Source organism: Uranotaenia lowii, chromosome 3, assembly GCF_029784155.1.
Source record: "Uranotaenia lowii strain MFRU-FL chromosome 3, ASM2978415v1, whole genome shotgun sequence".
Taxonomy (NCBI): domain Eukaryota; kingdom Metazoa; phylum Arthropoda; class Insecta; order Diptera; family Culicidae; genus Uranotaenia; species Uranotaenia lowii.
In genome coordinates, this window is record NC_073693.1 from 83,841,194 (window position 1) to 83,855,484 (window position 14,291).

Below are 14,291 nucleotides of genomic sequence, written 5' to 3' on the forward strand. Positions count from 1 at the left end.
GTTTTTTTAATGACTGATTTTAAAGAATTAGGAATCCTGAACTCGAATCTTGTTCAAAAGAAATCGACCATTGATAACTGATGAAACAAAAAATCTACTTGAAAAACAAAAACTTACCCTGAGTTGTTCCTTATCCATTTGATCAAGTTAGCTTTTATATTCTACCTAATATCAAAAATTCATTAATTTAAAAAGTAAAATTCTTCGATTTTTAGAAACTTGAAAAAATATACTACAATCTTTTTTGACATTACTAAAGAAAGTTTTTAAAAAAATGTTTTGATTCATTTAGCAAATTTGTTGAAGACGACAAAACGATTCGATTTGCTTCGATAAACATCTAAAGTTAAATTTGGTTTGAAACTTTTTATAAAATTCGTAAAAATTTTCGTAATTTTTTTTGCAGAAGTTTAAACTAATTATGTTCTACGGGAAAGTTGATTATGATATAAAATCTTTGTATGTAAATTAATTGTAATATTCAACAGTTTTTTTTTTCAAAAAAGTGTCGAAATTTTGTAAATTATTTTTACATATCTCCAAAAGTTAATTAAAAAAAAATTGAATAGTTGGATTCAGGGCACCCAAATTTATCAAAATAAGCTCATAAATTCTTTGCACCACCGGAAAATTTGAGTTTTGTTGCATTGTGTAATTTATCAAAACCCTTTTGAACATGTTAGTGAACAGAAGAACAAAAATCATAAAACAAAATTGAAGTAGAAATTGTTTTCTTGGAGAATGTTTGAATTTAAAATGTTGTAATGACATAAACGATTTTATAATAAATCAAAGTGATTATTAATAAAGCATTGAATATTATGTTTTCAAATGAAAATTTGCTCATTCTGTTAAGTATCGTTAGAAGAAATTGCCTGTCTCATAGCTTCCAGTTAGATTAGTATTTGATGAATGAATTTGAAGGTTATAATGGTTGGTTCAAAATTATGAACTTATTTAGTTAAAATTCTTATAGAAGACCCATTCTAAAGACGAGGGAGAGTTCTTAAGTGTCAAGCTTCAGTGTTTGAGCTTCAAAACAAAAGTTTTTTTTTTGAATGCAATTCAAAATTCAAGTTTCAATACAGTGTCGTGAATGAAATGTTTTAGGACTAAACTCCGCCGGAGGTGAGCCAATTTTCCGAAATTTTTGTCAACACTCATTTTTAAATAACTTTTGGGATCAAGCATTTTCCCGTAACTATTCATTCCTTGAATTGAAAATTTCACTTCGTAGAAATATTCCTGAGATTCTTTATAAGGATTTTGTAGAGTGAATACTAAAAAGCAAAACAACGCTTTTTTATATAAAATCTCAATTATCTACTAGAAATCCTTAATGACCTAATGAAGTTAAAATTGTCTATTAAAAGATTATTAAACAGATAAAGATATGAAGGCTTTGAAGACACTCGTTAGTTTCAATAAAATACAAAATGACTGTCCAAAAAGCTTTTGAAAAACTCATATAAAGAAACAAAAGGCTTTGAAGACACACGTTAGCTCCTATAAAACATCTATATATTGTTAAAAAATCACTGAATAACCCTTTGAAGACACTCTTAAGTTCCAATAAAATATGTATTGGTTAAAAAAAACTTTCTAGACACTCAATAATTTCAATTAAATACAAATTGACTGTCAAAAGCCTTTGTATAATGCTGATTTGGAATACAAAGTTTTCATAAATTTGTAGCAAAAAGGTTATTTTGGTATTGGTGTTTTTTTCATTAAAGATTAAGCTGGTTAAGAGCTTAAAATAAAAATTCCAAATAAAAAGTAAATTTCTGATTATTGGTTTTAGTTAACACTAAATGTCGGTTTTTTAACTTGAAATGATGATTACGCCTAATATATATTTTTATGCAAATTAAATGACAGGACTATTTTTATTTTTAAAATGCAAGTATTTTTGTATTTTTTAAATTTTTCTAAGTGTTGTGGTTTTTGAATAACGCATGTGGTACCGCGAGCGGTCAAATGACGGCTTACACTATATTCACTAAAACTCTCTTGTTTCTCAACGATTTCTACAAAATTTATAGTTTTGAAAAGCTTATGACGTGATTCAATATGCTTCTCAGACATCTTTCAGCTACAATCAATTATTTTAAAGTTATTCAAAGACCAAGGAATTTTTTATGAAAAAACATGCTTCAATGAATTTTTTGAACTTTAAATAAGTTTAAAATAATTGATTGTAGCTTTTCGAAACTTTAAATTTTGTAGAAATCGATTGAGAAATAAAAGAGTTATAGCGAAAAAGGTGTTTGCCACCATTTGACCGCTCGCGGTATGTTTAGTGTTAAAAATGAATCGAAATCTAAATCGATCGAATGACCTCATCTAGACTCCAATAGTTTCCACTCATTAATGATATTACTTTAATCGACCTAAGAATCTACAGAAGCAAAAAATCCCATTTTCCGTGCAATTATCACAGGCCCACTCCAGAATCACCAAAATCCAGCCATTATACTACTGAAACGATTGTGTAAATATTATAGCTAGTCAATAAATGATACTTTAATTGCACCCAGTTAGCGAAGGTTTTTTTCCTCAACCCATTACTCAATTGATTGTGAAGGTATTAGATCACCAAATTGACGAGAGTGTAATTTAATGCCATAATGGGGTGAAATTTTTCTCCTGAGAAAATCGCGAGAACCGATCGAAAACGTGTCATCGTACACGTGGAAATGGCTCTCTGAGAACCGCGACCTACTCCAATTGTCTTTCATGTGCGTCCAGGGTACTTTTTCGATTTGGAAACAATACTATGTTCCATTCATAAATCGACTTGATTCATATCACTCGTTGAGTAATAAAACCACTTAAAGAACCATGTGTGTTTTGTGTTTTCTTTACAAACTACCCGAAAAACCCCCAATTTGGCTTATTTTAACAGGTGGTGATACTCACTAAGTGAAATAAAATCGAGAAAAACCCCATTTTAAAACTTAAAAAATATCTATGTGAGAATTTTTGTTTGATAAAAACCATCTTTTCGAAAAAGAAAACATTACAAGTGGAATGCACTTGGTACAGCAGAATATAAAAATTGTCAGAAAATAATCTTAACACTATGTATCACTAGCACTGATTGTTACTGTCTCATAAAAGTTCGTCTTATTCGTTTGTATCATACACTGGGTCAGTTTTTTAAACCTCCTAACCGAAAATAAGAATCACGATTGAGCTTCGATATAACAGGGTAATGGTTGTCAGCGTTCCTTGGAAAGGAAAACACCAAGGCGGAGGATTTCTACATGTTACTTCATCTGTCGACAGACCATCTCATCGATACATCTGATGGCGTCTTTCTGCTCCAGGACCTGCAGTATGCTGATCAGGTGGTCGAGCTTCATCTCTTGCATCTGGAATGAAACAAATAAAACTAATATTTAATACAGGTATCAATTAATACTGGAAAAATGTGTGTTTGAAGTTTCGCTCTGAAATGTTTCTTAATACAAGGCTGCTAAAATGTCAATATTTTCTATCAAAAAACTCGATAATAAAGGGTGAAACGGTCAAAATTTAGTCAATATCAACATGACATATTTCTTTCAATTTTGCATTTAGAAAACCTGAACAACCCTCAATTTGAAGGTGTGTGTGTGTAGAATGTTGCTCCTATTTTGATTTTGGAATTCACTCTTCAGTTGTCAAAATGCCGTCCAAGGAAGAAGAGCAGCGTATCAAAATTTTGCTCGCGCATCGCGAAAATCCGAGCTACTCACACGCAAAGCTGGCAAAATCGCTTAAAGTTGCCAAATCAACCGTTACAAATGTAATTAAAGTGTTCTGGGAACGTTTGTCGACAGCCAGGAAGTCTGGATCGGGGGGAAACCTCTCTCTGCGAGATGCTGCAAATGAGCTGGGTGTATCGTCTACAACCGTGCATCGAGCCAAAAACCGAGTCGGACTATCGACTTACAAGAAGGTAGTGACTCCAAATCGCGATGATAAACAAAATACGACGGCCAAAGCGCGATCCCGGAGGCTGTACACGACGATGCTGACGAAGTTTGACTGCGTGGTAATGGACGACGAAACCTACGTCAAAGCCGACTACAAGCAGCTTCCGGGACAGGAGTTTCATACGGCAAAAGGAAGGGGAAAGGTAGCAGATATTTTCAAGCACATGAAACTGTTAAAGTTCGCGAAGAAATATCTGGTTTGGCAAGCCATCTGTACCTGTGGCTTGAAAAGCCATAGTTCCCGGGACTGTCAACCAAGAAATTTACGTGACGTTTGAATAAACGTCTGCTGCCTTTCCTGAAGAAACACGGTTGTTCCGTACTGTTTTGACCGAATTTGGCATCTCGCCATTACGGTAAAAAGGCCATGGAGTGGTACGCCGCCAACAACGTGCAGGTGATTCCCAAGGACAAGAACCCTCCCAACACGCCAGAGCTCCGCCCAATTCAGAAATACTGGGCTATTGTCAAGCGGAAACTAAAGAAGACCAAAAAAACTACTAAGGACGAGCAGCAGTTCAAGGCAAACTGGCTTTTTGTGGCGAAGAAGGCGGACAAAGTGGCTGTACAAAATCTGATGGCAGGCAGGTTAAGCGTAAGGTCCGGCAATTCGGATTTGGAAAAACGGATCCTAACTGAATATTTTTCCTGAATTTAATACTAATTAAACTTGAAAAAAAAATTTAATTTGATTTCTTAAATAAACGATTTCACCGATTTACACGCGTTTTTCCATGATCAAATTTAATCGTATCACCCTTTATTTTTAGTCCCACAAAAACGCTTCTAGTTCATCAATGGGTTCATGTATCGATCTTTCTTTTGCAGCATATGAACTTGAAATTACACGCCGTCGGCAAATGCAAAAGATGACGATCTGTAATTTGTGTATGAAAAGAATATGATGAAAATAAAAAAAATGATCAAGTATCCCCATTCTCCCCTAAATTATGAATTTCGGAATTTATACCATAAAAATTTTATAACATTGGAAAGGTAAATTCATTTTTAAGCAGATAAATTGCAAAAACGATCCAATTTGTTAAGCTTAGGAGTAACTTTTCAATGAAATTCAGAGAAACGCCATTTAAAGCACAATTTGTTTTGCTGCAACCTTGCTAATCAGTTGAATATTACGAATGGGGGACCGGTAACTTGGTCGAAAGATGTTACACCGAAGTTCACCAAAGTGTTCGTTTAATAGAACAATAGGCCGGATAGGACATAAGGCCTAAGGTTATTTGTCCGAAAGCTCTTAGGCCGAATGGGAAAATTTTTCGGTTGTGGTGATTTGCCGAATGGCTTTAAGACCGAATGGACGATAGGTTAAATATACGAAAGGTCGAATGATCATCAGGACGAATAATCGTTAGGCTGAATAGTCGTTAGGCCGAATGGACGATAGGTCGAATGCATGTTTCAGACTCAAAACCTTGGGCCTGAAATTGTTCTTTGGCCGACCAAAAGGTCCAAAGCGTGAGATGATAAAAGTTACAAAATAAAAGTTATTAAGGGTGTTGATAAAGCAACTCGACGTCCAAATTAAGAAAACTTATTTTGTAGTGATAAATGTGTATAAGAGTTAGGGGGCCTGAAAGATGTTAGACCGAAGGTCGCTAGGCCGAATGGGTTAAAAGGCAGACGGATGTTCGGCCGAATAGGAAAATAGGCCGAATGGGACATTAGACCGAAGGTTACTTGGCCGAATGGATGTGAGGCGGAATGGAAGATTGGCCGAATGGAAGATAGGCGGAATGGTCGTGAGGTCGAATGGTCGTAAGGCTGAATGGTCGCAAGGCCGAATGGTCGCAAGGCCGAATGGTCGCAAGGCCGAATGGTCGCAAGGCCGAATGGGCGTAAGGCCCAATGATCGTAAGGCCAAATGGTCGTCGGTGTGCCGAATGGTGTTAGGCCGTATGGACGATAGGCCGAATGGTCATTATGCCGAATTGTCATTATGCTGAATTATTGTAAGGCCGTATAGTCTCAAGGTCGAATGATCGTAAGGCCGAATGATCGTCGGTGTGCCAAATGGTGTTAGGCCGTATGGACGATGGGCCGAATGGTCATTAGGCCGAATAATCTTAAGGACGAATGGTCGTCGGTGTGCCGATTGTCATTAGAATGGTTGTGTGTGCCGAATTATCAGGCCGTATGGACGATAGGCCGAATGGTCATTATGCCGAATAATCATGAGTGAAACTAATCATGAGTGAAACTCACTCACCGAAAAAACCCAATAAGCAAAACCGTATATTAAGGTAGGCTTATAAAACATATTATCGATTTTTTGCATGTTGGGCTGATCGGTAGTTAGGCCAAATGGTCGTTAGGCCAAATAGTCATCAGGCCAAATGGTCATCAGGCCGGATTCGACCATCCATCGACCATCGGCCTAACAACCATTCGTCCTGATGGCTATTCGGCCCTATAACCATTCGGCCCTATGACCATTCGGCCTTTTAACCCATTCGGCCATGTGACCATTCGGACTTGTGACCATTCGGCCGAACATCCTTTCAGTTTTGCGTCCTTTCGGCCTAACAGCCTTCGACTGGATAACCGTCGGCCGAATAACCCATTCGGCCTGATAACCCATTCGGCCTAACGTCCATCGGCCAAATAACCTTCGGCCTTATGACTTTCGTCCGAACAACCCAGCTTCAAGAACCAAAAAAGTGGATTTTGCAGATTCGTTAGAACAATTGGTGTCAAATTCTCATACAAACTTTAGGGTCGTTAAGTGATCTCATAGAGTTTACCAAATAAGCTGAAGTTTGATACGGGCAGGCCCAGGAATAATGTAAGCCTCCAAGGTTTCCTGAACCTACTTCTATTTTTGACCACCCTATTGTTCAATTGATACCTTTTATTGTAAATCGAAAAGTTCTTCTTTAAAAATTTTTCAAAGGTTTTGAGTAAGGTTACATAGAATTGAATAGTTACTGACTGGAAAAATTGAAGCAGATTATTTCCCGTTGAATAAAAAGAGTATTTGGTAGCAAAAATATCATTCAAGCAGATTATAACATTACTGTTTTTTAACCGTTACTTTAAAAGTGGATTGGAATGTCTGCTTTTTAGAACCGGTAACGGTTGATTGAGATTTCTGCTAAGCAAGTATCGGATTCAGATTTTTGGTCCCATAAAACGTATAAAAAACAGTGTTTTGAGATTTGAACTGGTGAAAAAAAGTGAAAGAAGATTGAGATCTCCGTTTTTTCAAATAGTTTTAGCTGATTGCACTTCTAATATTCACAAAAAATAGCAAAAAATTGAAGTTCTATGTAAAATAAACATTAGTCGATGCGAATTGTTTCCCAGAAAAACTAACAATCCAACTAAAGGAATATTTTACTAGGAGAAGAGTAATGTGAGTGCATGGGGAGTAGGGTTGCCCGTTTCAGTCGCACAGTCTTGCAGTCGTTTAGTTAGCCTCGTCAACACTCGGCAGCTTGAATTGCGATTTTGGTTTCTGAGACTTGTTTTTGTTTACAATAACTGGACGACGAGATGCATTTCTTAAGTCTCCCGACAAGTATGGGAGACCTACTGCAACCAAGATGTAAACATAAACGAATCTCAACAACTGGAATCGCATTTCAGGTTGCCGAGTGTGGACGAGGCTTTAGAGTGCCGATCCTGCCCAAGCCCGATTTGAATTCGTCGCCATTTGGGCGAAACTGCTTAGTTATTGAAGAATTTAATAATTTTGTGTGTTGTTCTTCACTGGAATTATGCGTTAATTTCGGATCAACCTGCAGTTATTATTCTCATGAAGCTTTGACTATTATTCAAGTTATTAAAAAAGCCCGTCTCATCAAAGAAGATATGCAAAATAGACAGCAATTTCAGAACCGATTAGCTCATCACGTTTGACATCTCATTAGCTCAATTGTTCATTGGGCAAGTCAATTATGGCGAACAACTTTTGGTAAACCCCCTACCAACGAAAAGTCAAGTCAAATCTCATTTATATCAAAAGAACAAGTTTATACATTGAATGCCTACCTCAAAGTAGTTCAACAGCATTTCAGTGGGGTTGGCCGATTGCTCCCATATGGTAAAAAATGCATTGAAATCTAGCAAAGATCCCAGCTCTCGCCACATGCCACTCCGGTTCAGAAGTTCACACAAAGCGGTAAGACACTCCTCGTCGAAAAGGTAGCTGACGTGACACTCGACCAGGTGGTGATCGGTCCCATTGAATGGGACATTCTTCAGGGGCGTTAGTTCGGTGCTAGAATGATCTGCCGAGTCAGGGGAATGGTGATCCTCTAGTATCCGTATCACCTCCACCTGATTGCAGGTAAGATTCATAGACTGTAGGATTCCCTCGGCTGGGGAGCTGCGATCCGATTTGATGCCCGATTCGTTTGCCTGATCCGAATCGTCTTCGTCCTCGTCGATCGAGGAATCTTTCTCAAGGACACCGGCCGGATTAAATCGTAACATTTCCCGTACGATCAGCTTGTAGTTCGGATTGGTGTGATGTTTGGCATTGGCCAGCTGTAACGGAGTGTATCCGGCGTTGTTTGGCTCGACACCTAACGAGGGGTCCACACTCTCCAGAATGTAGTTGACCATGTCTAATGATCCCTGTGGTTATAGGACAGAACAAGTTTTAATAAAAAAAACCTCCCATTTAGGTAATCATTATCTAACTTACACTCTCGACGGCGATGTGTAGAATGTTGTTGCCGTGTTTGAGATCTCGCTGGCTCGGTGAAGCCCCCTTTTCCAGCAGCATTCGAACCAACTTGAGATTTTTGTGCATCACCGCCATATGTAGCACCGTGCAGCCATCGTCGTTCGTTATGTCCAGTCGTGCTCCGATGCGTTTACAATGATTGATCAGTACCGCTAAACTCTCGCCGGCGTTCTCAACGACTGCTCGATGCAGTGCCGAGTTACCACGTTGATCGCAAATATTGGTCTTGGAGCCGGCCTCAAGTAGTAGTTGAACCAGCTCCGGAACATTTCCGGAGATGGCCCGATGCAGTGCCGTTTCGGAGCGTTCGTTGGACAGATCGATCAGGAAAAGGAGCTGGTAGGCTTGCAGCAGCTCAATCAGATGCCGACTGATGGAAGCGTTACGCCGTTCGATCGCCATGTGAAGACAGCTGAAACGGAGTTAAAGAAGATCGATCCGTTAGTAAGTAAATACTCAGAGGAAAGGAAGTTCGGTAGCTTAACTAGGTATGTATCTGTGAACTTCGGGTAGCGTATGTCTAGTCGATAGCTAATCTTTTTTATAGTGACGAAGTAAGATTCAACTATATATTTTATTACAAAATTTGGGAGAAGTGCTGTCCGGCCCGGTCCGGTTGCCCAGATTTCATTAAAATTACCCTGGATTTCGCCCGAATTTATTCACTTTATTTTCCAAAACAATTAAAAACAAATTATGTTGTTTAAATATTTAATTTGTGCGTCAAAACTATTTTTTTTGAGCATGTTTTATAAAAATAAACATGAACGGTTTTTGGAAGCCTAAAAAACGATTTGAAATCTGCTGTTGAGTTTTGATGAAAAATTTCATTTCTTGATTTTTTTATTTTTGTTGAGTAATTCTTGAGTTTTGGCCAAACTTGCCCGGATTTTGACAGGTTTTTAGATAAAAGAGCCCGTATTTGCCCGGTCCGGATACGGGCTCAAAAAAACCTTAGTTTAACAACTGTAAACAAAATTTTGGTGATAAGCCTATAGAGAAACTGAGTTATCAAAAGTTTTATGCCAATCAAAAGCACCATGAATAAATTTACCTATGTCCTGCAGGTCGACCTGACCAAGATTTTATGTTTAAAACTTCTCCGAATAATGACGAAAAATAAGGGTGGAATTGAAGGGTGATACGGTAAAATTTGGTCAAGGAAAAACGCGTGTAAATAGGTGAATTCGTTTATTAAAAAATCAAATTAAATTTCTTTTTCAAGTTTAATTAGTATAAAATTCAGGAAAAATATTCAGTTAGGATTCCGCTTTTTCAAATCCGAATTACCGGGCCTTACGCTTAACCCCTGCCATCAGATTTTGTACAGTCACCTTGTCCACCTTCTTCGCCACAGAAAGCCAGTTTGCCTTGAACTGCTTCTTAGCAGTTTTTGGCCTTCTTTAGGTTCCGCTTGACAATAGCCCAGTATTTCTCAATTGGGCGGAGCTCTGGCGTGTTGAGAGGGTTCTTGTCCTTGGGAACCACCTGCACGTTGTTAGCGGCATACCACTCCATGGCCTTTTTACTGTAATGGCAAGATGCCAAATCCGGCCAAAACAGTACGGAACAACGGTGTTTCTTCAGGAAAGGCGCTGCCGTTTATTCAAACACTCTTTCAGGTAAATTTCTTGGTTGACAGTCCCGGAAACTATGAAAATGCTGCTTTTCAAGCCACAGGTACAGATGGCTTGCCAAACCAGATATTTCTTCGCGAACTTTGACAGTTTCATGTGCTTGAAAATATCTGCTACCTTTCCCCTTCCTTTTGCCGTAAAAAACTCCTGTCCCGGAAGCTGCTTGTAGTCGGCTTTGACGTAGGTTTCGTCGTCCATTACCACGCAGTCAAACTTCGTCAGCATCGTCGTGTACAGCCTCCGGGATCGCGCTGCGCTTCTTCCTTGGACGGCATTTTGACAACTGAAGAGTGAATTCCAAAATCAAAATAGGTGCAACATTCTACACACACCTTAAAATGAGGTCAGGTTTTTCAAATGCAAAATTGAAAGAAATACGTCAAGTTGGTATTGACCAAATTTTGACCGTATCACCCTTCAAATTCCTGTTTTTATTTTGAAGTTTACATTAACCCCTCGGTAGGTCAAAATACGGAACATGACTTTTAACGCTTCTCGTCATGAATTGGAATAGTAAGCGACATGAATAAGAAACTAGCAATTGCCTCGGTAGCTTTTACTTAGCTTGAATGGCTAAGCAGCATTTGCCAATAGCATTTGCTGAACTACACCCACAAATCAGACTCTACTCCAATAATGAACATCCTTGAAGGTGGAACTATCGGTATAAGATTCTATGCCGGACTGGCATCAACAAGCTTTCTAATAACTGGCTTTGTCCTCCCAGCGTAATTGCATTGCATATGTCTGTAAGAAACCAAATAAAACATATTCTATCACAAGACAAAACAGGATGGAAACAATCAGCCAGTAATGGCCCGATTTGTTAGAATTAGTTGAAAATTTGGATTATTATCGTTTTTTTTCATTATTTTTGTCATCCCAACCCCCCTTCTTCCACCCTTCCTCCCTCGTGATGTTTCAACTCCAAGTGACAAAAGAAGAATTTTTTACGGGATTTCCATTTTGTGGAAAGATTCATACCTATGAAGAAGAGAAGAAGAATTTCTAATATGTTCTAGCCTAAGAGCTTATGAAAAATCAAATCCTTAATTGACGATAATGTGTTATGAAAATTAAATAATAACAGATCGAATTCGGGAATTGCATTCTTTAGGTTCTATCGAGAACCTTCAGGTCAATTCAGTCGATATTCATCAATCCAGGACTTAGGTCACATTTTGAAGAAGGTCAACAATAAGGGACCGTAATTTTAGGTCTGCAAGATTAGATGAGTTTAGTGGCCGGATCAGCGGAAGTCGTGCCTAAGTACTATGGACTCCTCAAGCAACTGCGGTCGAAGAGACTTATACCTTGCACGAAGTGTAACCTAAACATGACGCTTGTTAGACATCTCTACGCATCTCTACGGGCACGAGACTTGGATATTACTCGAGGAGGACCTGTGCCCAGCAAACATTTTTGAAGCTACATTCTTATGCTGTTTTGATATACGTTCCATGTACATTATAAAATGATCGTATGGAAGTTGAAAAAACAGCATTTACTTACCAAAGTGGAGGCAATATACAAACATCAATTTCATTTCTTCAATATTATTCAATTCTCATCTGATTTGTAGCCATCTGGATGCACTACTGGTTGCAGAGAGAACTTCAAAATTTGAAAACATGGCGGACTCTCTATCATATACGATTTAAACTGACTTCAGACGACATTTTATACGACTTTTTCAAAATGCAGTTGAAATTGCGATTCGCAACACCATTGTGAACGACTTAAGTTATCATTTCTGATACGATTTCATGTTTGCTGGGCGTACATTCGGAGTATTCGAAGGAAGAGTGTTAAGAACCATCTTTGGCGGCGTGCAGGAGAACGGAGTGTGGACGCGAAGGATGAACCACGAGCTTGCGCGACTCGACGGTGAACCCAGTATCCAGAAGGTGGTGAAGGCTGCACGGATACGCTAGGCAAAACATGTTGCGAGAATGCCGGACGACTGTCCTGCAAAACAGGTGTTCGCCGCCAATCCGGTAGGGACGTGACGAGCAGAGGCGTAATAAGCGAGGTGGTTAGACCAAGTGGAGCGTGATCTGGCGAACGTGGGATGTTCGAGAAATTGGAGAAAGGTAGCTAATGACCGAGTGAATTTTAGGAAATATGTTCATCAAGTTATGTCGTGATACGGAATACTATGTAAATGAAATGATCAAGATTCGAAATCTTGGGTTCATAGAGACATAATAAATGATTTCGGTCTTACAGTTCTAATTTTAAGCATGATTATTAAGTAGATTGACTGGCGTTGAAAATCAAAATTTATTGACAATTTTCAAACATAGATACATATTTTTGCAATATCGATTAACTGTTGTGACATATCTATTCCATGACCTTCCAATAAATTTTCGGCTGGTCGAGCTTGCAATGCCGGTCCTACGACCTTCCACTGGTTCCGAACTCTTCTACCTTCCAATTTATTCTCGGTTCAGCAACAATCTGATTGATTTTCAGCTGGATGATCTACCAATGCAATGAGATCCCGGATTGGGCTCGACGTCTTGCAATTACATACTCGGCCCGAGGACCTTCACTTGACGACCTTTCAATAGATTGACCGCCTGAAGACCTTCCAATAGACTTTCGGCTTGATGTTTTGGCTTCTAATACAGCATTTTCAGCTCGATGGCCTTCTTATGAATTCCCGGTCCGATAACCATCAACTGGTTCTTACCTCGACGACCTTCCAAGTGGCTCTGACATATCAATCTGGCACTGGTGATTCTATTTCGCTTCTGTTTCAGGACAATTTATTACCTATATGCTACAGACTCCTGTAGAATTTACGGTGTCCCAATATGTCTAAACACGATTAAAATTAACAGTATGAACAGCAATCGTGTACGAATTTTTTATCGAAGACTGCTCGTTAGCTTCAGCACAGGCTGATTTGCGATGATTTTAACCACTTTCTTTTAACTCTTTAGCGATGTTTTCGATAGAATCTGCAGGCTTCATATGATGTCTCAAATACGATTTGGTGAGGGCCCGGAAAAGATTCAATCGGTCTCGCTTGAGGACAATATGGCGGATTCATATCCTTGGGTACAATCTGGACTTTGTAGGATTTGTACCAAAGCATCGAGTCTTTTGAGTAGTGAACTGATGCCAAATCTGGCCTAAACAGTAACTGGTGATTATGCTTGCGGATTATGGGGAGCAGGCGTCGGATCAGGCACTTTCCAATGTAAACGGCTGTATTCATTGTGTCAGTGGTCATAAACGACTCGGAAAGCATACCACACTAACATATGGCTTGCCAAACCATTACCTTTTTATCGATTTTTTCGGTAAAAATGGATGTCCGTCTCGTCAATAATTTGGCCATCCCGAACAGTGTAATACCAGTCACCCGGAATCGTTTTGTGATCAAACTTGCAATTGATTTCGTCTTCGATGATAACGCACACTGATTTTCCTCACAGCAGTTGATGATATAATTTACCGGCTCTTGGTTTGACAGAAGCAGCTTATTTTGACTCGACTTCGTCTTCTTATGATTCCTTTGTGTCTTTAGACCCAATCTTATCTTGGTACGATGGAAAGTGCTGAGAGGGTATCCGCGTTGTTGGCCACATCCTGAACTGAAGCTGTTTTCTTACTGGAATATGTATACATAAATTTTTGGTCCAAAGTTTTATCCACCGGACCCGATTTTCGCACAGATTTTTTTGTCCACGAATCTGCTTTTCTCTCCATACTTTCAAATACTTCTTCAATTTTATCCAACTGACTTTGTTGAGGGTAGCATACGATTTGTTAACGGTATTCTTGCGCTTCTAATTTTCACAAAATGATGAAAATGAAGCTCAAAATGCACAGATTTTCAAGCAAAACTGTAAAAAAAAACACCCTGCAGAAATCAGCTGTTGGAACGTCATACTTAAGTTTAAGTCGTTAAAAAAATAGATCTTAAGGTCGAAATAGGCTCAAGCT

The 14,291-nt window shown here is 38.7% G+C and overlaps 1 protein-coding gene across 1 annotated transcript in view; it reads right to left on the minus strand.

Moving 5' to 3' along the window:
• Positions 1 to 2,951: 2,951 nt before the first annotated feature.
• LOC129754298 (nuclear factor NF-kappa-B p110 subunit) overlaps positions 2,952 to 14,291 on the minus strand; it is a 59,211-nt gene continuing 47,871 nt past the window's right edge. The window contains 3 exon segments of the mRNA XM_055750268.1: positions 2,952 to 3,377; positions 7,995 to 8,582; positions 8,653 to 9,106. Of these exon segments, the coding sequence (XP_055606243.1) occupies positions 3,273 to 3,377; positions 7,995 to 8,582; positions 8,653 to 9,106 (1,147 nt within the window). The 3' untranslated portion in view covers positions 2,952 to 3,272.